At 40.7% G+C, this 22,044-nt stretch overlaps 4 protein-coding genes across 8 annotated transcripts in view; 2 read left to right on the forward strand and 2 right to left on the reverse strand.

Annotated features, from left to right (window-relative positions):
• The window catches only part of LOC109852425 (blood vessel epicardial substance-like), a 20,054-nt gene extending 15,066 nt beyond the window's left edge, over positions 1-4,988 (forward strand). For 2 of the 4 annotated variants that reach the window (XM_020423575.1, XM_020423576.1), the window contains 4 exons: positions 194-591; positions 992-1,413; positions 1,758-2,005; positions 3,638-4,988. In XM_020423575.1, coding sequence (XP_020279164.1) covers positions 194-591; positions 992-1,413; positions 1,758-2,005; positions 3,638-3,661 — 1,092 coding nt within the window. In that variant the 3' untranslated portion in view covers positions 3,662-4,988. The remainder of the gene's footprint in view (positions 1-193; positions 592-991; positions 1,414-1,757; positions 2,006-3,637) is intronic. The other 2 variants (XR_002250002.1, XM_020423577.1) reach the window with 2 other exon arrangements.
• Positions 4,989-5,311: 323 nt separating this feature from the next.
• On the reverse strand, positions 5,312-7,822 carry LOC109852426. Its single transcript, XM_020423578.1, has 3 exons — positions 7,207-7,822; positions 6,891-7,102; positions 5,312-6,635 (listed from the first exon to the last, which is right to left on the reverse strand). The coding sequence occupies exons 1-3, from the start codon at positions 7,210-7,212 to the stop codon at positions 6,395-6,397; spliced, it is 459 nt and encodes a 152-aa protein (XP_020279167.1). The 5' UTR covers positions 7,213-7,822; the 3' UTR covers positions 5,312-6,394.
• A 1,047-nt stretch (positions 7,823-8,869) lies between these two features.
• On the reverse strand, positions 8,870-12,404 carry LOC109852435. The gene is made up of 4 exons (XM_020423601.1): positions 12,279-12,404; positions 10,324-10,502; positions 9,905-10,184; positions 8,870-9,799 (listed from the first exon to the last, which is right to left on the reverse strand). Exons 2-4 carry the CDS (start codon positions 10,491-10,493, stop codon positions 9,554-9,556), a joined length of 696 nt encoding a protein of 231 aa, XP_020279190.1. The 5' UTR covers positions 10,494-10,502; positions 12,279-12,404; the 3' UTR covers positions 8,870-9,553.
• The window catches only part of LOC109852434 (FERM, RhoGEF and pleckstrin domain-containing protein 1-like), a 30,532-nt gene continuing 20,676 nt past the window's right edge, over positions 12,189-22,044 (forward strand). For both annotated transcript variants that reach the window (XM_020423599.1, XM_020423600.1), the window contains exons 1-11: positions 12,189-12,408; positions 13,399-13,667; positions 14,622-14,726; positions 14,826-15,048; positions 15,177-15,300; positions 15,399-15,486; positions 15,587-15,742; positions 15,831-15,991; positions 16,280-16,354; positions 18,114-18,256; positions 18,715-18,939. In XM_020423599.1, coding sequence (XP_020279188.1) covers positions 13,485-13,667; positions 14,622-14,726; positions 14,826-15,048; positions 15,177-15,300; positions 15,399-15,486; positions 15,587-15,742; positions 15,831-15,991; positions 16,280-16,354; positions 18,114-18,256; positions 18,715-18,939 — 1,483 coding nt within the window. In that variant the 5' untranslated portion in view covers positions 12,189-12,408; positions 13,399-13,484. The remainder of the gene's footprint in view (positions 12,409-13,398; positions 13,668-14,621; positions 14,727-14,825; positions 15,049-15,176; positions 15,301-15,398; positions 15,487-15,586; positions 15,743-15,830; positions 15,992-16,279; positions 16,355-18,113; positions 18,257-18,714; positions 18,940-22,044) is intronic.

Below are 22,044 nucleotides of genomic sequence, written 5' to 3' on the forward strand. Positions count from 1 at the left end.
AGTCCGGGAACTTTCCGGACAAACTGTGTATTTCGTCTTTTGAAAGCTTCAAAGTCGAGGGATTCTTACGTGAATTTTGATTGATGACGAGAATAATTTTATTGAATGTTTTGTTTTTCTAAATTCTGGACTCGGAAAAACACGCGAGTGCTGATAACTTAATTTGTAATTTTGCACGACTGTGTGTTTTTAGGCGGCGAATTTATTTTTCGCGGCTGCGTTTTTGGTGCCGCGCTGGTTCAAAGCTTCCGTCTTAGCCCTTCGCACGTTTCTCACGGCGGGTTTCATGTTGGCGGCCCTCTGGGCCGGAATCACCATATGCGCCTTGGACGCCATGTTGTGGTGCTTGGCCCTCGGTCTGTTAAACGGCATTCACTCGTTGATACTCGCCTGTCGATTTCTGCCGCCAGCCCTTAGCCCTGAGCTAGCCGAGCTCTATCTGAAGCTCTTCAAGCCCTACAAAGTTAGCAAGAAGCACTTCCAGGAGCTGGCAAAGGAGGCGAGAATACTCAAGTTGGATTCCGATCAGACCTATGCGACAGAAGGTGTCACGCCGGCGGATAAAAAGCTGTCCATTCTTTTGCGTGGGAAGTGAGTGTCCTCTTTTATATATACATATATATATATATATATATATATATACACGCTATACAAGTCACTTTATTCCCGCGAACAAAGATTTTTTTTTTCTCTCTGAAAAGATTTCATTAATTTCTACTATAATTAAAGCTTGGCTCTTCTTAATATAGAAATACTTTTTCAATCTTATCGCTGTGGCTTTTGCGAAATGTTATTAATAACGAAAAGTGTCTCTCTGCATTAAACGTTTCTTCATTACATACGTTTCTTTCAGTCCTTTTGTTAGACGCTGATTAAATCTTTATCGGGAACAAGAAAATCTTTCGATTCAATTTTTGTTCGTCTTATCAAATGTTATATCAGAAATCGCGCTGTTTGCGTGCAGCTTAGATTATTGAGCCTTTCTTTGCAGACTGAATGTAACTTGCGACGGGACCCACTTGCATTATATCAGAGCTTACCAATTCGTCGACTCGCCCGAATGGGAAGCCATGCACGAAAGCGACGCCGACGTCTTCCAGGTGACGATACGAGCCGAGGAGCCCAGCACGTATATCTGTTGGACGAGAATGAAGTTACTCAGGGTGCTCCGGCATAGGCCGCTGCTCAAGGTCGTTCTTCACACCCTCATCGGTAAGGACATTACGTCCAAGTTGTACGCCCTTAACGAGCAGCTCGCTGGTGTCGCGACCACCAGTGAGAACGCACCGTCGATACCTTACAGGGGGGTCTCGAGGAGTCTCAGCGTCGACGCCGTTAACACCGAAACCGCCGGAAGGATTCGATCGACGAACTGGAAGGTGCAGAAACAGTACAACCAACAGCGTAATGACAGTGAGTATATCAACGATCTTCTATTTTCTCGTAATATCGGGCGACATTTTCATATCGAGTGCTTGATCTTTGAGCTTATATTGCTTCGTGCTATAGAAACGTTGAATTGTGATCTTTTACGTCACAAAGACTCCAAGTATGTGTTTTTTTTTTTTTTTTTTCGTAACATTTCACGCTCGCTCTATGTGGTCTGGCATATTGCCTTTGGCCGAGACCCCCTCGGTAATTTGATTTACGTAACCGGTCATTCGAGCAAAATGTAGCAAAGTCAGTAGACGTTAGACGACCTTTAAATGTCGTAACCAGGATAACAAAGAACGCGGTCGCGATTTCTTTGTTCCCAGAAAACTCCCCGTCCCGATATTCGCATCAGTATTGGGCACCGGTGGTGGCAAATCACTTCCCGCCGACCTCGCCGTTTATCCAGAGCCAAAATCTCGGCTACTCGTTACTGCCGCAGGGTGTCCAGTTCTCGCCGCCGCCGCGAGCACCCGCGACACGGCAGCGAAGCGGGGACGCCGGCGGCGATTACACCCTGCTACCTCTCACACCGAAGCTCGAGAGGAAGCGATCGAAAAAAGGAACTAGAGAGGTGGGTAGATTTCACTCGTTTTATTGACCTCATTACGGTGACTTCGTTACGAAGATACGACAGAAAAAGAGAGAGAGGAGAGAGAGGAGAGAGAGAGAGCTCGAGTGCCACCCTGTGGCGTGAAAAGTGCGATCGGCTATTTTTAGATCGCATAAAAGCAAGACACGCGAATTTTAAAAGCAAATTACGACAGCGCACACATATAGTGACGTATAGTCTTTTTCTTTTTCACCAACTTGTCCTTTTTTATTATGGAAATTTAATTAATGACGCCTCTCTTTCTTCTGTCCTTTGTGTTTCTTTATATCGCGTTAAATGTTTAATCAATTTTAATTGTACATAGTTAAATTAATATGATAATATAATTGATTCTATACGCTTCGCATACGTACATTAAAGTACGCGCACACATGTATAGAAAATTGATTGGGTTCCCCTCAGAGTTTGTTATCAATGTTTCTTACGTCCAAATAAAAAAATTTTATAACTAACTTACAACTACTACGCGCACATATATATTTATAGATATATTTATATTTTACACGTTTTATATATATATATAGATTTGAATCTCATGAAGCAATAATAACGTCACGTCGAATACTTGAGGGAGAGTGCATCCTCTCGTCGCCATCGTTAACGCTTCCTCTCCAAACAATTTAACTATATATATATATATTGTTCTATTACAAAGTTGAGGTTGTCCTGATAATCGTCCGCGTGTACCCATACACTTCGTACGCCAACGTAGCTATACCTATGTAGATATATATCAATAGAGAGATATTTGTAGCTTAGCTCCTTCGCGCCACGAGTTCTAGAATTATCCAACACGTTTAAATGTATTAGGGAGGGAGAGAGGGAGGGCATAATTGCAATTTCCAATGCTGCCCCTGTATAATTATATCTTCCCCGATATGTTTAGCCATGAGTTGAATCTCCACCGCATTTGCGCTTCCTGAAGAGCTTGTCCGATTCAGAAATAGGAGCGACAATTTGATTTAATTTATTATTTAAAGCGTTACCGTCACAATTTTAGAACCGAAATAAAATTAATGACACGTAAATCTTCCGTTGTTTCAAATAAATGAAAATTGCACTATCGTGTGCATTTTTTGCGTAATCAAATTGCTCTGCATTTGAAAGCTTCTGTAATGTTTTTCCTGTTACGGAAAGATATTAAATTCTACGAATCGATCGTTGGTTTCTTTCAATTTAGGAAACGATCGCGTATATGTATATATTGAAGAATTGCGGCAGGTATCACCACGTGGCTTCGGTGGCCAAATGATAATGCACTCTGTCCGACATGCAGAGGTTTTCAGATTTGAGTTCTGGCCAAGATCTGATATTTTTCTCGCAATACTTTACACACAGAATGCCCGCGCATCAAATGTGTGTTCTAATTGAATTACAGAATTTATATTGGTGATGAACACATGATAAATTTTTAATTTGTCAACGCAATTTGTCGACGGCCGTCTTTTTTCCTCTCTTGTTCATCTTCTTTTAATGAATTTTATTATTTATTATTCTTTTATTAAATTGTAAAAAAAAAAAAAACTGATCAGCCATCACTTTCGATTGTTTCAAGATCGATTGTAGCACGTTCGACACGTATGAGTGTTACAGGTGACATTCGAGACGCCGGTATGACGCTCGCTCGACGGGGAAGGGCCTGCCAGTGTGCCTCTGCTCTCACTGTCGCCGCAGCGCTTCGCCTAGCCCCGTCATGGTCTCGTCAACATCCTGAGGCACGCCGCAAAACTCACTCTTTGAACTTCCGGTCGACGATATCAACGAATGGCCTACTTTTTCCGACGCGAGAGCGGAGACGGCGACTGCTTCAGTGCCACACGAGGATTTCTTTTGGTACCGTGTACGTGAGGGAGAAAACGAAGTTGTTGGGTGTAGTTTTGACGGGTGCGATCGAGATTTCATATCCTGCAAGTGCCACGCTTTACACACACACACACACACACATACATACACACACATACACACACGTACGCGTACGTGAAAAATCGAAAAATCGCGGTGGCGGCCGTGAAAGAATAACCGGATGTCCTTCGACCGCGCGATGGAGTTTCCGACGTGGACCGAAAGAAGAACTGGATCCTCAAGAGGAATCGTGTAATAACGTGAGTTAATGTGACAAGTGGAATAATAAACGGTACGGGAGAAATCGTATATATAAACGAAAGACTAAATATATATTATATACATATATATAAATATATATATAGGTATATTATATTGATGAGCATCGCCTCTGTGTACACCTTTACATCGACTGTGATTACAACGGATATAATTGTTAAGTCTTCTTTTTCAGAGAAAACGCTGATATACACATAATAGGAGAGACACATGCGTAATTAGCTACCGCAGTAATCACACACGCATATCACGCTTGCGTGAGCCACGATCCTCTGTTGACGTTTGATAATTCTTTCTCTCTCTCTCTCTCTCTCTCTCTCTGTATTCCTGAGATTAAAAATTCCATTTCCATCTTCGTGTTCTTTCGATCGACGATAATGTCGCAAAACAAATCTTTTATTTTTTTTATTGAAAAAAAAAGTTGATCACGTGTATCGTTGAATTAAAAAATGTCACGGTATTTCATCGCGGTAGGTGTTACCGCCTACTTTCGACTTGAAAATAATAATTTTATTGCCGTTTTTATCAGCGGAGGATGTGTGAACGCAAATGTGAGCAGGGATCGTTGCATAAATTTTAGTGCATAAAATGCGCATTCACGATAAATGTGATACGTCGAGAAAAAAACATATGTAGCAGTTTCTACCTGATGCCGGCAAGCGAAAAAAAAAAAAAATTGTATTTGCACTCTCTTAATCAAATGTAAAACGCGTTAAACGAATAAACAGAAGAAAAATAGGAAAGTAAAAGAAATGAAAGACGAGCCGAATAATCCAGGTGTAAAAACAATATAAGTGCTTCGTTTAAAAAAAAAAAAAAAAAACTTGCAATAAAGTGCTTCGAAAAAGTAGTTGATCGCGAGACACACAAATTATAAAAAGCAAAGTTTAATTATTCATGCAAATTAAACAGAAGAAAAAAATATGCGTCGTGCGTAATAGATATGTAGACAAAAAAAAATCATGTGTGTTTGTATGTTTCTATGTTTATATAATCGCCGCGTGTGAGAGCGAGGCTCATAGAAGATCAACAAAGACGCACAACAATTAACAACAAAAACAAAAAAAAAAAAAAACAAGAGAAAAACATGTGAAGGGAGTTCATACAAACGGCTGTGTGTGTAGAGAAGCGAGTGTAAAATGTAAATGTTAAATGTAAGAGTATTGTAATGTTAACGACAAAGAGAAGTGTATAAAATTCTAAAACGAAAAAAAACAAAAAAAACAAAAGGAAACGTCGGAAAAAGGATTGTCGTTGTTCAAATAGGAGTTACTTTTATTCAATCAGACGCGAGACTGCTGCAATATTTCATTATTATGTATATTATATTGCATAATTGCTTTTGTAACTGACTATACATATAAAACTGGATATATAAAAAGCAATATAAAATATATTATCGAAATATATAGTTATATTTGTAACGATTGACACACATACACACATTCTGTGAATGTTTGTAATATGTAACAACTTTTGTGTATATATAAATGTCAGTAAAAAAATCGTCAAAATTTCAAAACGATTATGTGAATGTCGATAAATTTGTCAAAATTACAAAAAAAAAAGAACAAAAAAAAATACGTAAATATCGATAAATCGGTTGAATGTAACTTTCTGTGAATGTTTGTAATGTGTTACAACTTTGTACATACGTCAGAGAGTAGGTTTGTCGAACTGTTTTTTAACAAAATTTATTCCGAATGTTCGAGACTCGCTTCTGAGAATTTCCGACGTAGGCACGAGCTTAAAGCAACGGGATTTGATTCGAGCGAATTTTAATTGTCGACGTTAGAAGAACAAAAAAACAAAAAAGCAAAAAGCGACTCGCCCGAGAATAGACTGCAGCAGCGACACATCATCATCACGACGACATTGTATGTTATTATTATTTACAATTACAAAAATATGTTCGTTGACTATTATGTTAGAAATAAAAACTACATTGAGAAACGCGGGTTTAATGATTATAAGCGTACGGAAAAAAAACCGTATTTTATTCAAATTCGTATTCTATTTTCTGATTTTCCCCGTTACATCGATAAAATTTCAATATTTTTAAAGAAAATTATTGAAGAACAAAAATTTTAACGAAACATCAGCATTATTCAAATAAATAACAATGTAAAGAGAAGACACAAATATCAAGTTTCAAATGCAACTATGTTGTTCTCTTACCGATCAAATAAAAGAAAATCAGATTTTTTTTTTTTTTTACAACCGCAGATGTCACGATGTAAGTACTGACAATCGGTCGTTAACTTTGATCTGTACTGCTTTGTTATCGAGCTGGTAAACTTTCACCTCGTCATCGTCGTTATCAATGTAATCGTTCAGCGGATCATCCGTGATATGATGACGCTTATACGAACGATGCGTGTTCTCTTTTTTTTGTGACAGTTGTATGATTATAACGTACGGTTTTCCGGTGTCGTGCGAGTCCACTGTGTCTTCGTACGACGGTGCGTATCTGTATAAAATTATTAATTGCAATTAAGTTCAAATAAAATAAAACGCGATAATTAACACGTAAATGAACATTTTTATGCTAATATTTTTTATGCTAATTTTGTAACTGAAAACAAATTAGAAACTAGTTTGTTTAAAACGCAATAAAATTTAAAAATTACAAAAGAACGAGTAAAAAATATTGGATGTTAATCTTATAATAATAAACGATTTATTTAAATCTCAGCCGAGATCAGAAATTACGCGATTATTTTACCTGTGATATTCCGGTTCGTAGAAATAATATTTTTGCGGTCTTCCTTTGGGACGATAGGGTTTCAGCGGTTTTGGAAACGAGTGCCATCGCGGCGGACGCCACGGTTGGGAATAATAATGTTTGTACGGCTTGAACGGCTTGAACATTTTGTAGGTTTCACCAAACTTCACCAACTCTAGCAGCAAGCCGAAAAGCACAATACCCATAGATATCTGAAGATCAATAATAATGTGTCACATACGATCTAGTTAAAGATATTCACAAGAGATCGAGACAGACACTTGATCCTCTTTGTTTGACGATTTAATTAACTCACCTGCATACTTTTTCTCTCGGCAAAGTCTCTTGATTAACGTGGACGTGCTCTTCAACACTCGTTCAACTCGCCTTAATTAAATTTGTCAAACTTTCTAACGACCTTCTCGCTTTTTGTTGCTCAACGAAATTGTAAATCAAAAAACCCGCATGTAAAATCGCTAGATGTACGTTTATACGTTTTCGCGCGAATACGTCTCACAATATATCACTCGCGATCTCACTTTCGTTCGATTCGGAACGAATGTGGAACACAAGCTAATCCTCGCGGGATGAAGTCTCAACAGATAGAGAAGCAACGTCCACGTGGTCGGCCGAAATTCGATTGAACGTTGACGAGATCGCGATCTTGAAAGTTTCTTCCTCGCGAGAAAGACTTTCTTTTATATCCTTCCTTCCCTTCGAACATGTCTAGAGAGAAACGCACACACGGACGCATAACAGATCGCGTGTAAATGTCGTCGTAACAATAAACTGCGATAAGATTGATTGAAGTTTATTTTTCAGTAAAGCGAAGTTTCTAATGAAAGTAAGCACACTTCGCAAGTTGTTTACCTGATAATGCGAGCGGGCAACAAGTTGGGACAAAATGGAAAAAGTTATTCTCGAGATACGAGAACGAAAAATGGCGTTTTGATACGAGAAGACGTTTGATACAGAAAACTCGATATAACTCGCGTCTGTGCACGTGCGCGACACTTCGAAAATTCAAGACAAAGTAAAACTAAAATAAAGATAGCGAAGTGATATTCCGCGACCATCAAATCGCGCGGGAATTAAAACAAAAAAGTCAACGCGTATTTCACAAAGTTACTCTGCCTGTAAAATTATAAAGTTCTTCGAAAAGTTTTAATTTTTTACAGCTGCTTCGAATTCGATGTCTCTATTTTCACAGCGAAGTGAATTTTCGAAATTTGATATCTTCTCTGTTTCGTGCATGACAGAAAACACACATACACACACACACGCACACATTAATTCACGTGTGTTATAAAATACTTTATTTCCCTGATATATTTGAAATGTCGCTTAAATAAACGAAGTAGGTGTGAAAAATTGACAAGATGATAGATGTGGGTGCGATGTTGTTGACGTCAAGAGTTACCGCGTTGAGTCGTAAAACTTCTAAACGATAGGAAAGCGAACGAGGACATCTGTAAAGATAGTACTTTCAAGATACTTTCGACAGAGAGAGTGAATATTTTTTTCGACCATTCATACGTGGAAGCGTTATTATTCCGAATAATAGCGCTTTGTCCATTTTGTCAAGTCGGACAATTGCGAGAACTTTCTCCTCTTAATCGTCAGAAAAAAACGTTTCATTCGTATTATCAGCTCTGAATCAAGACCAGACATTGGCGTCTTTTACAGAGTTTTATTCAATCTCTAGGATGACTTTTTATTGCGCTGCACACACACAAATGACAAGACTGAATATTCACAAGTAATGATTACTATGCATAATATTCTCCATATATATCGCGTGATTATTATTTATAATGATAATAATCGTTCAAACAAAACGTGTGCGCGTGTAGTACGTCGTGTAATTAATTCACGTATGAAAAGCATCTCGTATATAAATGTGTTAAGTACGTTTTTATATATTATTTTATTTATAATCCGTAATAAATATATATATGTATATATATATATATATGTATATAAATCGTTTATATAAAACTTCTTATTCAATAAGAAATAAGAAACTTATGAAAAGGGACCGGGAAACTAAGTATTTCAAAATACTTGGAAAAGTAGCAATTGTGTACCGCATTGTACAACAACATTTAAAACTCTCTAACAAAAACGGTATGTAAAAGGTAGCTTAATTCTACTCGACATCGCACTTATGTTTTACGCACTTACGTTTTTTTTTTTTTTTTTCAATTAAGATGATCAGCGGTCGCGACTATCGCGACCTAGAACCACTACTTTTGTTTATAAACGATAGCCACTTGAATACTAATATAAAAGCAGCAATTGCGTCACTATGTCCGCTCATTGAAATCGCAACTTAAATGTATGTATAAACAAATTCGACTAAAGTAAACGTTTAAAATAATTAGAAAGTACTTCAGTCTATATATTATACTATATATGTTATCACATGCATCTTGACTATTTATCGCCCTACTTTTCTCAAAAGTATCTAAAGCATCTATAACACAACTCGCCAACTCGTTTTCTTCAGATGTGTCAAGACTACTGGATTCATCGGACATTGTAAAAACCAAGACCATGTGAACAAATTCTATCCGGGTTAATTCAGACATTTTCGTAACGAGCTAGATATTCGATTTCTAACCGGAATTAACCAGTGTTCCTTGCCGCACCGAAACCGCGCACTACGCATTCGTCTCTTGGGGCTCGATACAGTCGGTGGGCTTGACTTCCAGCCACCAGTCGTTGGGATAGTGGTACTTCTGTAATTCTATACCCTCGCGAGGAACGGGCATCAGTCGGCCGCCGAATTGTTTCGTCGGCAGGGGAGGTATCACCAGCTGCGGCGGGAAGCACTGCAAACTCGGCGAGAACTCGCAATCCGGAGGCAGAACTCTCCTGGTCCATCCGACTCTCCTCACCATCTGAGTCTGCGTTCAAACGTTTTAATCAGATTTAATCGCGTCTTCTTCTAGATATTATAATCAATAGCGTTTTTCTAAGCATTAGCACAAAGAATCTGAGATATTTCGTACCACCGCATCTTCCTCGAAAACGATCACCTCGACCTTTGGCGCATCTTCACCGACCTCGTGCTCCTGTATCCTGTAAATTCCCGCCGCGTGCAGATAAGTGGCACTCAGACCGTCCTCCCGGAAAGCCTTCGTGATCAGAACGTCGTCGCGCAGCGTGTCCACCAAACATAGTTCCACTTTACGAGCCCACGGGAGCGCACGGCCAATACGAACCTGACCCCAGAGACCGCCCAGGCATAGAAAGTGAACGATGCCCAGCTTAGTGAGAACCAAATGGGCTCTGGTCAAATAACAAAAACAACATACGCGTTTACATACAAGGAATGCAGAATCAGTTTGATATACGACTGTTTTTAATGTGTTTTCTAAAATTTAATGTTCTCGGATCTCGCGCGCGAATGAAAATAAACAACCGGAACCTGTAAGCGAGGTCGTGCAATTTCTCCGTAAATTCTTCGGGCACGCTGCACGGTTGTAACGGTATCTCCTGTCGACTGAGGCTATACCAGAAGAGCACGACCATCACGCAGAACGCCGCCAGGATTCGCATAGGAGTGATGCGAAGTCGTCTCCGTGGGCAGAGACTCATCCTGATGTCCTGGAGATCGGAGAATATTTTTTTAGATTATTAAAAATCATACGGTTTTTTTCTTTTCAATAATAAAGCTCAAAATATCAAAAATATGTAATTAGTTTGCTTCAGATTTGCGATATTATTGGCTACAAATCTATTCGGGAGAGAGAACACGTATTTCTCTTGCATACATGACCCACAATAGACACATCATTTACTTGTCTCTCATCGTATCATCGAAACGCGTATACAAAACCGCGAGGACACAGAGAACACTGTTATACGTACTCGCAATGTGCGACGTAGTCATGACCCACGTGTGATCAAAGGAGACACTTCGCGGAAGAGAGAATCTTTATTATTTTTTTTTTTTTCTTACTCCCCGCGACGGAAACAACCACTTTCTCGCGAGGGGTTTCCACATTCAATCAGAGATGCCAGTTCGTGGACTTAGTAAGCATTCAGCATCAAGTGGAGGGGATACGCACACAGGCGACAGCCGTGTCCGTGTGGTTGGCCAACCATTGGCCGAAGCGCCGAGCGCACACGGACACGGTTGTCGCCTGTGTGCGTATCCCCTCCACTTGATGCTGAATGCTTACTAAGTCCACGAACTGGCATCTCTGCATTCAATCCCCTTGACCCGTTCGATGTGGCAACGTTGGAAGTTATTGATTTTTCTGCTCTATCGACAATTTTCTCGCAGTTTTATCAAGAAACGAAAGATATGTTGACACGTATTATTTTATTATATTAGTTTATTACCTATAGCGAGACATTTTTCACGATTTTGTGTTTCTGAAATTTAACGACAATTTTTGTGTGTTTTATCATGTTTTGTTTCTCGAAATCGCAATCTGTAGTTTCCCCTTTTCCTCTCGATATTTTGCATCGGTTCCACGAACCGTCAAACAGATAACAAAATAAAATTTGACCAAAAGATTAAAAAAATACACAACAACAATATATAACGTTCGCGTGATGCTACAATAATCATTAATTATCGCACGTTATGTAGTTCTCAAGTTTTGCGCAATATATACATACATATATTTATTACAAAAGTCCGACTCCCGAAATTCTCGTTCAATCACGCGCGCGCGCGCGCGCGCGCTTCGATGCAAAATTGTTCGAACCGCGTTCGGCGAAGATCGAAACCGGACCTCAGCGAGGATTCGAACCGTTCGTCAAAGATTCGATCCGTCGCGCGACTAATAAGTTATCGGACCGACCGTTAGATGTCGACTCGGTCGCATCGGCGCGATCGGTGCCACCGCCCTTCGTACGTCGCGCCCTCGATGGACCAGCCCTGCGTCTCTCCGCGGCACGATATCGCGAGATCGCGCGTACATAATCCAAAAGCAATGAAATGTGATACAATAAACGCAACGTGACACAACGCAACGACGAAGCCGTCGATCTGACCGATCACATCGCGACGCCGTGATTAGCCGTTTTTTTTTTTATTTTTTCAAATACGGAAGAGAAAACCGGTGCGCCTGTGTAATAGTGAATGTGAATCGCTCTTGCGCGAGCGCGCGTCCGCGCGCGTGTGTAAGTTGTGTTACATGACGTGTGTATACATGTAGGTGTGCCGCGTCTCGTAAACGTGTGTGTGTGATGACTCCGATTCGGGACTGTCGTTCGCGCTCGATGGTCGAGCATCGTCGCGCACACGTTGCCGCACCTACGTCGGGCGGCGCCGCGAGATCGGCGACCACCCGTTAACCGACGACGACGACGACGACGACGACGCTCGTCGTTTCGCGAAGGAGAAAACTTTGTTATACACACGTATACCTTGGTCGGCGGAAGAGCCGACAGACAAGCGGTTTTGGTGTTCCGAGTGTGATCAATGAACTTTGCTTGACGCGTGTCGAGGCGTGTGCTGGCAAAAGAGGCACACCAGCGACGACCTGGCACAGATCCCGTACGTATATACTAATAGATTCTCTCACGTCTCGCTCTCTCCGCAAGCCGTTCTTTCACCGTCTCTCTCTCTTTTTCCGGTTGATTTAGAAAAAAAAAAAACAAAAAAACTCCGGAGTACGTATACTCTCGTCGTAGCGCGAGTTCTCTCTCGCGGAATTTTCACATCGCGCGCAAGGATGTTCGTGTCTTCTCTTTCTTGCGGATAAATGACGACGACGACGACGACGACGACGAGGATAAGAACCTATCGGCTTCCATTTTCGGTAGTGTCGCGCCGAGGAAGCAATTACGACCACGCACGCACAATACAAACGTACTGGCGGCAAACGAGCGCGCGGGGAAGCGAGAGGAAGACACTCGCGCGCGCGGGTACACGCATTAAATGCATTACAACGCATCCTCCCTACCTCTCTTCCTCGATCTTACGTCAGTCGTGTCGCTTCGCCTTCTTCAACCCTTTTATTCAGGGACCAATCAGCTAGTTCGCTTCGTTTAACGGTCTCTCCGGGGACCCTATTTCTTTCCGGTTCGCATTCTCTTGGTCGTATAATAATCGGATTAATCACGCGCAAGAACACGAGCATTCGGCGCGTTAGGTAAGCGTCTCCTGTGTGTGACAATCTTTTCGTGACAGGCGCGAAAATGCGACGACAACGGCTCGACGAGCCGGAACGAGCGGTCGCCGCGCAGCAGCACGCGGAAGCGACGGGATATCTCGCGTGATTTACAATCGTGTCCATCCGCGCGCGCGGTATGTAAACACACATCATCGTCCTGTATAAAAAATTTCTACAGATTTCTTCAGTTTTAAAAAAGTCAAATATATTTACATAATCATATATATATGTATAAGAGAAAATACAAATTTTCTCTTCTTTGACACCGATTTTCTCGACTTTGACTATCTCGACTATCTATCTCATTATTTAGCTTTGTTATTGCATGACAAGTAAACATGATCTCTACGCTGCGATTTTTTTCGTTGCAGATGATGACATAATACAGATTTATTGATTGAACTCGTTGAGAAAGCACGCATTAATAATCGTCTCGTAACAGAATAAATGACCCAAGATGAATGATACAGACGGTTTCGGCATGAAGGGATCTGGTTCGAAGATGCCCCACAGTCACTCCACACCGGCTGGTGTGGACGGAGGTAGTAGAACACCTCCCACCACACCGCGAAAAGCCGGAAAAATGCTGGCTGTTCGTGTGCAGATGTTAGACGACTCTATTACGATGTTTCAAGTCCAGGTAAATAAAAAAAAGTTTTTTATTCCCCCACATTTTTATATTTGTTTGTTCTCGCCGCACGTACGTCTCTCCGTCGCATGCGACGATAAGAACTCGGGGAGGAGAAAATTGTTTGCTGTGCACATTTTAAATTTTTCGTTGCACATTTTATTTCCACTTTTTTTTTTTTTTTTTTATCTGGACGTAATGTTGGAAGTTCACAAGCGTATCAGGTTCCTTGTATTACATGCTGTTTAAGCATATTTAAATCGTTGCTTCTTCAAGTAACCGGGTCAAGAGTCATTGATTGCAAAATCTCAGAATCTTCTCGGTGAAGCCATTTAACTCGGAATTTTAGTGTGTGTGTGTGTGTGTGTGTGTGCGGGAGATTTTCACATTTTATATACGTTAAGTTATCTCGAGATGTTTCTAACATTTGATTATTTTTTATTTATATCAAGAATATTTTTTTATATATTATTTGTGTCTTAAATGTGTCAGCGTACATTGGATTTAGTAGCTTTGTACGGAGAACTTTTCCATTACCTTGGTGAATTTGAGATATTTTGTTTTATTTAAATTTATTGATTTGTAATGTTGTGTGTATATATATATATATATTTTTTTTTTTATATTAACAAGATACTTATCCTATATACGCTACGTAGTGTGTGTATATATTCTTCTTCCAGAAGAATGAGCTATTGGAGCATATAACGTATCAAATAGGGGATCCTTGTGTATAAAATATGTACAATCGTTTATTGATTATTTATTTACAATGCTTGCAACGTGTTTCTTACTTCTTTAGAGACTTTACTTTTGCTCCGTCATCTTAGTCTTTTATAACAAAGGAGAACAAAAATAAAATTATTCCGTGCATTTTCTATTGATAGTTCTGTGCATTTAATAATTGTGCATATATACGACGATTAATAACTTAATACAAATCCTCCTATTGTTTAATTGTTCTAGGCTAAAGCGTTAGGTAGAGTGTTGTTCGATCAAGTTTGTAAGCAATTGCATCTTCTAGAAGCGGATTATTTCGGTCTTGAATATCAAGAGCCAAACTTAACAAAAGTGAGATACAGTTGTTATCTTTTATATATGTATATGTATGCAAATATATGTATATTTCTCAGTGAGGATAACGATTACGAAATTGTTGACTTTTTGCAGTATTGGTTGGATCTGGAGAAACCCGTCTGTAGACAAGTCGGTTTATCTCTAATTGATCCTTTATTGAGATTCTGTGTTAAGTTTTATACGCCAGATCCTGCGCAACTTGAGGAGGAATTTACGAGATATTTATTCTGCCTACAAATTAAACGAGATTTAGCTCAAGGTTTATTGCAATGTAACGATAACACAGCAGCATTAATGGCTAGTTATATTGTTCAGGGTAATATATAATTTTCTTTTTGCATCTTCAAATTTATATTGAGATTTATATAAAATTACAAGTTATACGATGTATATACATATATGTTTCAATATTGTTAATTATCTTAGCAATGGATTTTTTTACAGCTGAATGCGGGGATTATGTGATAGAAGACTATCCGGATCATACATATTTATCAACATATAAATTTGTGCCTCACCAGGATCAAGAACTGGAACGACGTATTATGGAAAATCACAAAAAACACGCGTAAGAAACGTTACAGCGCTTTTTTTCAATAGTTTATTAGCATTTAGAGAGGGTATGTTGTCTTATATATACGGGTTTTTAATTAATGTTTTACACAGAGGTCAATCTCCTGCGGAAGCGGATCTCAATCTTTTAGAAACTGCTCGACGTTGCGAACTTTACGGAATGAAAATGCATCCGGCAAAGGTGAGTGTTATATAATCATGTGTACTTATATATGTACACATACTCATACAATATGTATTTATATATTGCAACATGTACAATATGGTTATTTCTGCACCAGGATCATGAAAATGTTCCATTAAATCTCGCGGTGGCACACATGGGCATTGTAGTTTTTCAAAATTTTACTAAGATAAATACATTTAGTTGGGCCAAAATCAGAAAAATCAGTTTTAAACGAAAACGTTTTCTAATCAAATTGCATCCGGAAGGTTACGTGAGTATTTAATGTGCGATGACGTTCTAAAGTTTGTTTTTCTCTATTTGCAATAAAAATTTTACACGTTTTATTTTGTTTTATATAGGGTTATTACAAAGATACAGTCGAATTTTTCTTCGAAGGGCGTAATGAGTGTAAAAACTTTTGGAAAAAATGTGTAGAAAATCACGGTTTTTTCCGCTGCTCGGTAGTCAAGAGAGTTGTAAGGCAAAAAACCAGAGTGCTTAGTCGTGGATCGTCATTCAGGTATGTATGTAACACACGTGCACGCGACCACATATCTTGACATGAAACTTGTTTTTTTTTTTTTATCAAGATTGATTTATTGTGAAACTTGAAGATAAACCAAAAAAATACAGTTTGAAACATTAATGACCTTGAAACTCTTTTTTTTTTTTAATCTATACGTGAAAGTTTTTTTTAATAAAATTTATCTCTATAAAGATTACCTTTGTATTTCACTTGTGTCACGTTGCGAAATGTACGATATATACATAGCAGAAGAAATATCGTTGTAAATTTGCATGTTATTAGGTACAGCGGAAAAACGCAGAAGCAAATAGTGGAATTTGTGCGGGACAATTACGTGAAGAGGCAGACGTTTCAAAGGTAAGACCGATCTCGGGGGAGATTGATAAGCTGTTGTACAATTGACCGAGTTCTTGGATATTCATGTAATAAGTAGGTAGAAATGCATGCAGTCTATTGCGTACTGTTTCCCCGTAATGTTGTGGTTTTTGTAACATATAGAGGTTTTTTAATTAATGAACGCACCAATCTTGTGGGTGAGATCGGAGGTGGCACGGTCTTTGCTTTTGCCGGAATACAAGTCGGTATTTTGTATGTATGATCCAAAAACGTTCAATTTCCAATAGCGGAAACTGTTTTTGAATTATGTCCACTTTTATATTTCCGTTTGTCAGTGTTGCCTGCTCGGACAGGGGTGTGCGGGGAGTCAGGCTCACCATCAGGCACGATAAACCCGAATGATGAGTGTACCCTTTCTCAATAGCGTGATATTCACACTATTTATTTATTGTTGTATATCTAATATATATATATATATATACATATATATATAAAACACACAGCAAAGTATATACTATAGTTTACTGCCCTATATAACAGTTCTATCCAACAAGATATTTGTTCACATAGCGGTAGACTGTTCTAAAATAGAAAATAGCCTATTGTTAATACACTCAAAGAGAAAGAGGGAAGTTTATTTTCGTTACTCTTATATTGTTGGCAGATTTTTATTCGCTGTGCGATATCGATGCACGGTTGAAAAACGCCTACATAATCGAAATCTTAAGCTGAAACATTTTCTGACGAAAATAATGATATATAATAACGCGTGTGATTTTTAAAATCTGATTACAAGTCGAAATAGAGAGAGAAAGAGAATGTAAGAATATATCGATTTCTACACGAATCTCTTTGATCGGATTTAGGAACACACTATAATATATTACGACTGTGATACAAACTTGATGCATTAAAATTTAACAATGACATTAAGTATGTTTCAACTTTGAAAGTGCACTCTCTTAATTGCATGTTCTTAAAACGTACAACGTCTCTCCGTAAAAATAAAACGACCTTATCTACGTGTTTTTTTCTTCTTTTTTGTATTTGATCAAAAATACTCACACACACAGTTATGACACTGTTTCGGAATTTAATTTGATAGCAATACACAGTCTTCCCTTGCACTTTCAGTGTCTGACACATTCCATAATTGATTGATCAATAATATAAAGTTGGTTATATATATGCACTAAACACAGAGTACATATAAGTTATGTGTACACACAAACACACACACACACACACACATATATATATATATATATATATATATATATATATATATATATATATATATATATATATATATATAAATTATATATTGATATATGTATATTATTTTTATAAAGGAGTGATATTCTCATTATTATATTTTTATATTTTTACAGATCAAGACATACACATTAGAACATAATAATATGATACCATAATAACTTATATGTTGTATTACTAACAAAATACGTACATATATACATAGATATGTGTATATATATTATAGTAAAAATTTTGAACGGCAGTGTTGACCGTGTATCGTATCAGAAGTGTGATCTGTCTTTATTTATTGCATCATGTTTTATATACGTGAGTTAGGAGAAAGATAGATATTCTTTCGCACACACACAAATCCTCGTATCGTTAGAGAAGTCTTTTGGTTTGTGTTCTCGTTGTCGATCGTTAAAGAAAAAAAAAAAAGAAGAGATAATTTGATTCCAAACACACAGGCTTGGCATTTGATAGCCTAAGTCTGATGCTGAACTTGACTCTCTCTTGCTCGCAGGTCCAATTCGTTCCGGCAGACTAGCAGTGGTAGGGCATTGCAGGGCTCGGAGGGGGGAGGCTATCGTGGGGCCACTCCAAGCAGCTCCCTTATGGGCAGCTCCAGCATCTCTGCCCACCCCCTCCTGCCCCTCGGCGATCCTGGTATGTACCATGACCGATACCAACCTCCACACACAGACGCTTTATTTTTAATTTCTCTGCCCTTTGGCTCTCTCTTTCTCTCTCTCTCTTTTTCTCTCTCTCTCTCTCTCTCTCTCTCTCTCTTTCTTTCTGTTTTGTCCACTTATTTTTTCCTAGCCTCATTTCTTTTCATCGTATCATAACTGAAATATTGTAACAGTAGTAAAGTAGAATAGCGTATCTTACTCTTAGATTGTTTCCAAATAAACTTTTGCTGCTTAAAAATAAGGAAAAGTATTTTTGTGTATGTGTTAGATAGATTTGATTTTTCAGAAAATACTTGTTCTGCTATTATAAAGTGATCGCGAAGTAATTAACGTGTGTGATTAATCACACACGAGCGATTGCGTTCTGTAAAATTTCGCATACAGCGCGTTTACATCAAGAACAGAAGAAAATTTTATGTGATATTTTTTCAGCACTGGCAACCCCAGCTCTGTCTCTGTCATGCGGTTCGATGACACTGGATTCTCCGACGACTGTGACGAGTGTCTCAATGGGCGGGACGATTCACCGTCGAGAAGACACAGCTACATCGTTTCGGACGCTCACTTCTATCGACGTCCATTCGCCAGCCACCCCCAGCCAGGTCCCAGCTCAGCGGCAGATGCTTGCTACCAGCCAACAACGGATTTCATCAACAGGTCGTATCAGCCCCTCTAACAGCAGTCCCCCCGAATTCCCACCACCACGACCTTTGCCCAGACATCCCTGGCAACGGTCGGCTAGTTGTCGTGAACTGTACGCTTCTAGTTTTGAGGACTCTGGTAAAGCGCGACCGCGGGACGATAAGATAACCGCGGATCTTCCATTAGATCCATTCCAATTAGCTTCCCAAGGTGAACTAGATAACCCCGTGACACGTTATGACGAGAGTAATCGTTCGTATAGCGCCGCTAGTTCAAAATTACCCTCTCTAGATCACGATTCTGTCCCCGAGCGTGTGTACAGCAGTTCCTACCCGGGAACGTCGTCGTTGTCTACCGAATCGGGTCATGAGGAATCGGGCCCAGCTGGAGATCTATCCCATGACGATCTCTCGCACGATTCTTACGAGCTTTTGGAACGCGAGCGTGAATTCGAGTATCCGGAATCATACTCCAGTCCACACGACGAGCACGAGGCGATATCCGATCAGAGCGACGAAGGAATCGAGCACGAGATGTTCCAAATGGACTCCGAGACCGATTCCTTCGTCAAGCACAGATCGCAGAAGTCCTCTGAGAAACAACAATATAAATCCGCGTTTACCGATCTTAAGAACACGAGAACCAAGTCCATCGATCGGTACTCAGCTGTATCCAAGACCGACGGTGATTACGTGATCACCGAGTCTAGGATACAACGGTCGAGCACGCAGATTGAACGAAAGTTCGAAACAAGACACGCCACCTCTGTGGAACAGCCGTCTAAGACGGTCATTCCACATCAAGATTCTGCCAGAAAAGATCCCGTGGTTTTACAAGTTCAAAAGCAAAAAGTATCCGTTCTGAACGAGCTAAAGAATTTGAAACCGAAATACAAGATCACTCATGTAGATTCGGAAGTTTTGCGCGACGAGGGTATTATGCGTCCGAAATCGCGGATAGACGACGATCTCAGTCCGGTTGAGGGTAGTAATTACAGATCTAGGACGACGAGAGCGCGTAGTATCGCTAGTTTGGACGATCATCCGTCGCGATTGTACGTTGAGACAGGTAGTTTAGGTCGCGGTCACAAGTCTAGAGACAGAAAACCGCGGGACGTCGACATCAAGATCGAGAAAGCGTTGTCGAAGGAACGTAGAAGCGTCGAGAGAGAGGATTCGAGAAAACGGGTCGAGAAAGATTACTCGAAGAATTGCAGGCGCGTGGACAAGAGCGATTCCCGGGAGCGTCGTTCGATGGATCGGCTCGATTCGCGCGAGCGCAAATCGGAAAGTCGTCGCGGCATAACTCGAGCGGAAATGCGCGAATTACGCAGAAGCATCGAGCGTCTCGACATGCGCGAGAGGGGAAGTTACGAGCACTTGGATTTGCGGGAAAAGAGTGCCTTTTACTACAATGATTTGTTGTACGAGTTGCGCGGCAAGAGCGTCGATCGTTTGGACTCACAAGGGTTACGCAGCAGCACGGAATATCTGAGAAGTCCCAAAGAGGGAAATAATTATCGTCACTCGGACTCGCGGGAACGCAGGGAGAGGAGCATCGAGCGACTCGAGTCGCGAGAATCGAGAAAAAGCAGAGCGGCTTCTATTGATTACGGTCAGAGACACACTCTGGAACGTTTTGACTCCGGCAGTAGAAGTCCGTTCGAGCGACTGACTCCGAAAGAACAACGAAGAATGAGCATAGAAAGGTTGGATTCTCAAAAGTTCGACTTCGATCCGCGAACGATCGAACGTTTGAAGTCGATGGAACGTTACGAGCAAAGAGATCGCGTTCACGAGAGGAAACACGAGTCGAAAAGCGCCGAGCGTAAGAGTCTGGAAAAGCTGGACTCGCGAGAACGAAAGTATCTGAGCCGTTTGGAATCGCGGGAGGGAAGGAGTCTCGAGTGTCTGGATTTCGACAGCGCGGAACGTCGAAAGAACATCGAAAGGACGGAACATAAAACGGATCAGAAACGGAGCAGGAGCAAACCCGAGAAGGTTGTTAAGACCGCGGATGAGAAACCGCGGGAACGCGACGACTGGAGAAGTTTGGAAAAAGCGCGCAAGGACGACGATAGACGGGAACGCGAGCGTCAGGCGAAACTGTCAATCGAATCTCGCACGGACACCGTGATCGGCGTGCCGCACGAGATGGATTCTTTGAAACCCAAAGCTGTGTTCACCGAGTACGAGCCGAAAGTCGTCGGTGGGGTCGTGCTGGGCTTCGAGGAGACCGCGCTGCCCGGACACATGCCGGTGGAACGTACCAAGAGCGATCCAAATCCGGCGCGGCAGAGATTGGGATCGAACAACAAGCGACATATGCTGATGCATCAGAAATCGATAGATCTGACTCCGGCGGATTCCGGCGACGAGGAACCGTTCTCGGACAGCGCGGCGATGCAGAAAACCAACGTCGATATTCCGTACACGTTGCACAAGCGGCACGTTATGAACGGCACGGCGTCCGACGAGAAGTCCGAATCGGACAGCAGCAAGACCTCGAAGAACGTGAAGAGTATCGCGAAAGATTTGCCAAAATTACCGCTGAAAATGGTGACGGACATTCCTTACTTCGACTTGACGAAGCTCTCGATAGACAAAACCAGCAACAAACTGTCTCCGGATAAACCACCGAAAGGCGGAGTGATCGTAGCAACGAAACCGAAGTCCATACTGAGTCCTTCGGACAAGCCGAAGAGTATTTTGAGTCCGACGTCGAAGCTTTCGCCTACCGATGCGAAGAGTATCGTTTGCAGCTTGTCCCCAACCAACAGAAGTCCCTCGAAGATGAACACGAAGGCCCAGTCGCTCGACAAGATCACGCAAAACAAGAGCGTTAACATCGACGATTACACGTGTAAGAAATCGTCGAGCTTGGATAAAAAACCGTCGAAGTTGTCGCCGGTGGAGCCAAATGTCACAATTATCTCGACGCTCGAGAAACGTTCTCCGAAGAAGTCGCCGACCGATCCGAACGTGACCATCATTTCCGTGATACAGAAGAAGAAATCTCTGGAGGGCGCGCCTAGAAGTCCGACTGCGAAAACGGCGGACAACAGGCACAAAGCTGCTATGAATTTTGCCGACGTAGTGACCATGGAAATGAAGCAAGCTC

The sequence above is a fragment of the Pseudomyrmex gracilis genome, unplaced genomic scaffold (assembly GCF_002006095.1).
Source record: "Pseudomyrmex gracilis isolate BER0280 unplaced genomic scaffold, ASM200609v1 scaffold_29, whole genome shotgun sequence".
In the NCBI taxonomy this organism is placed as follows: Eukaryota; Metazoa; Arthropoda; class Insecta; order Hymenoptera; family Formicidae; genus Pseudomyrmex; species Pseudomyrmex gracilis.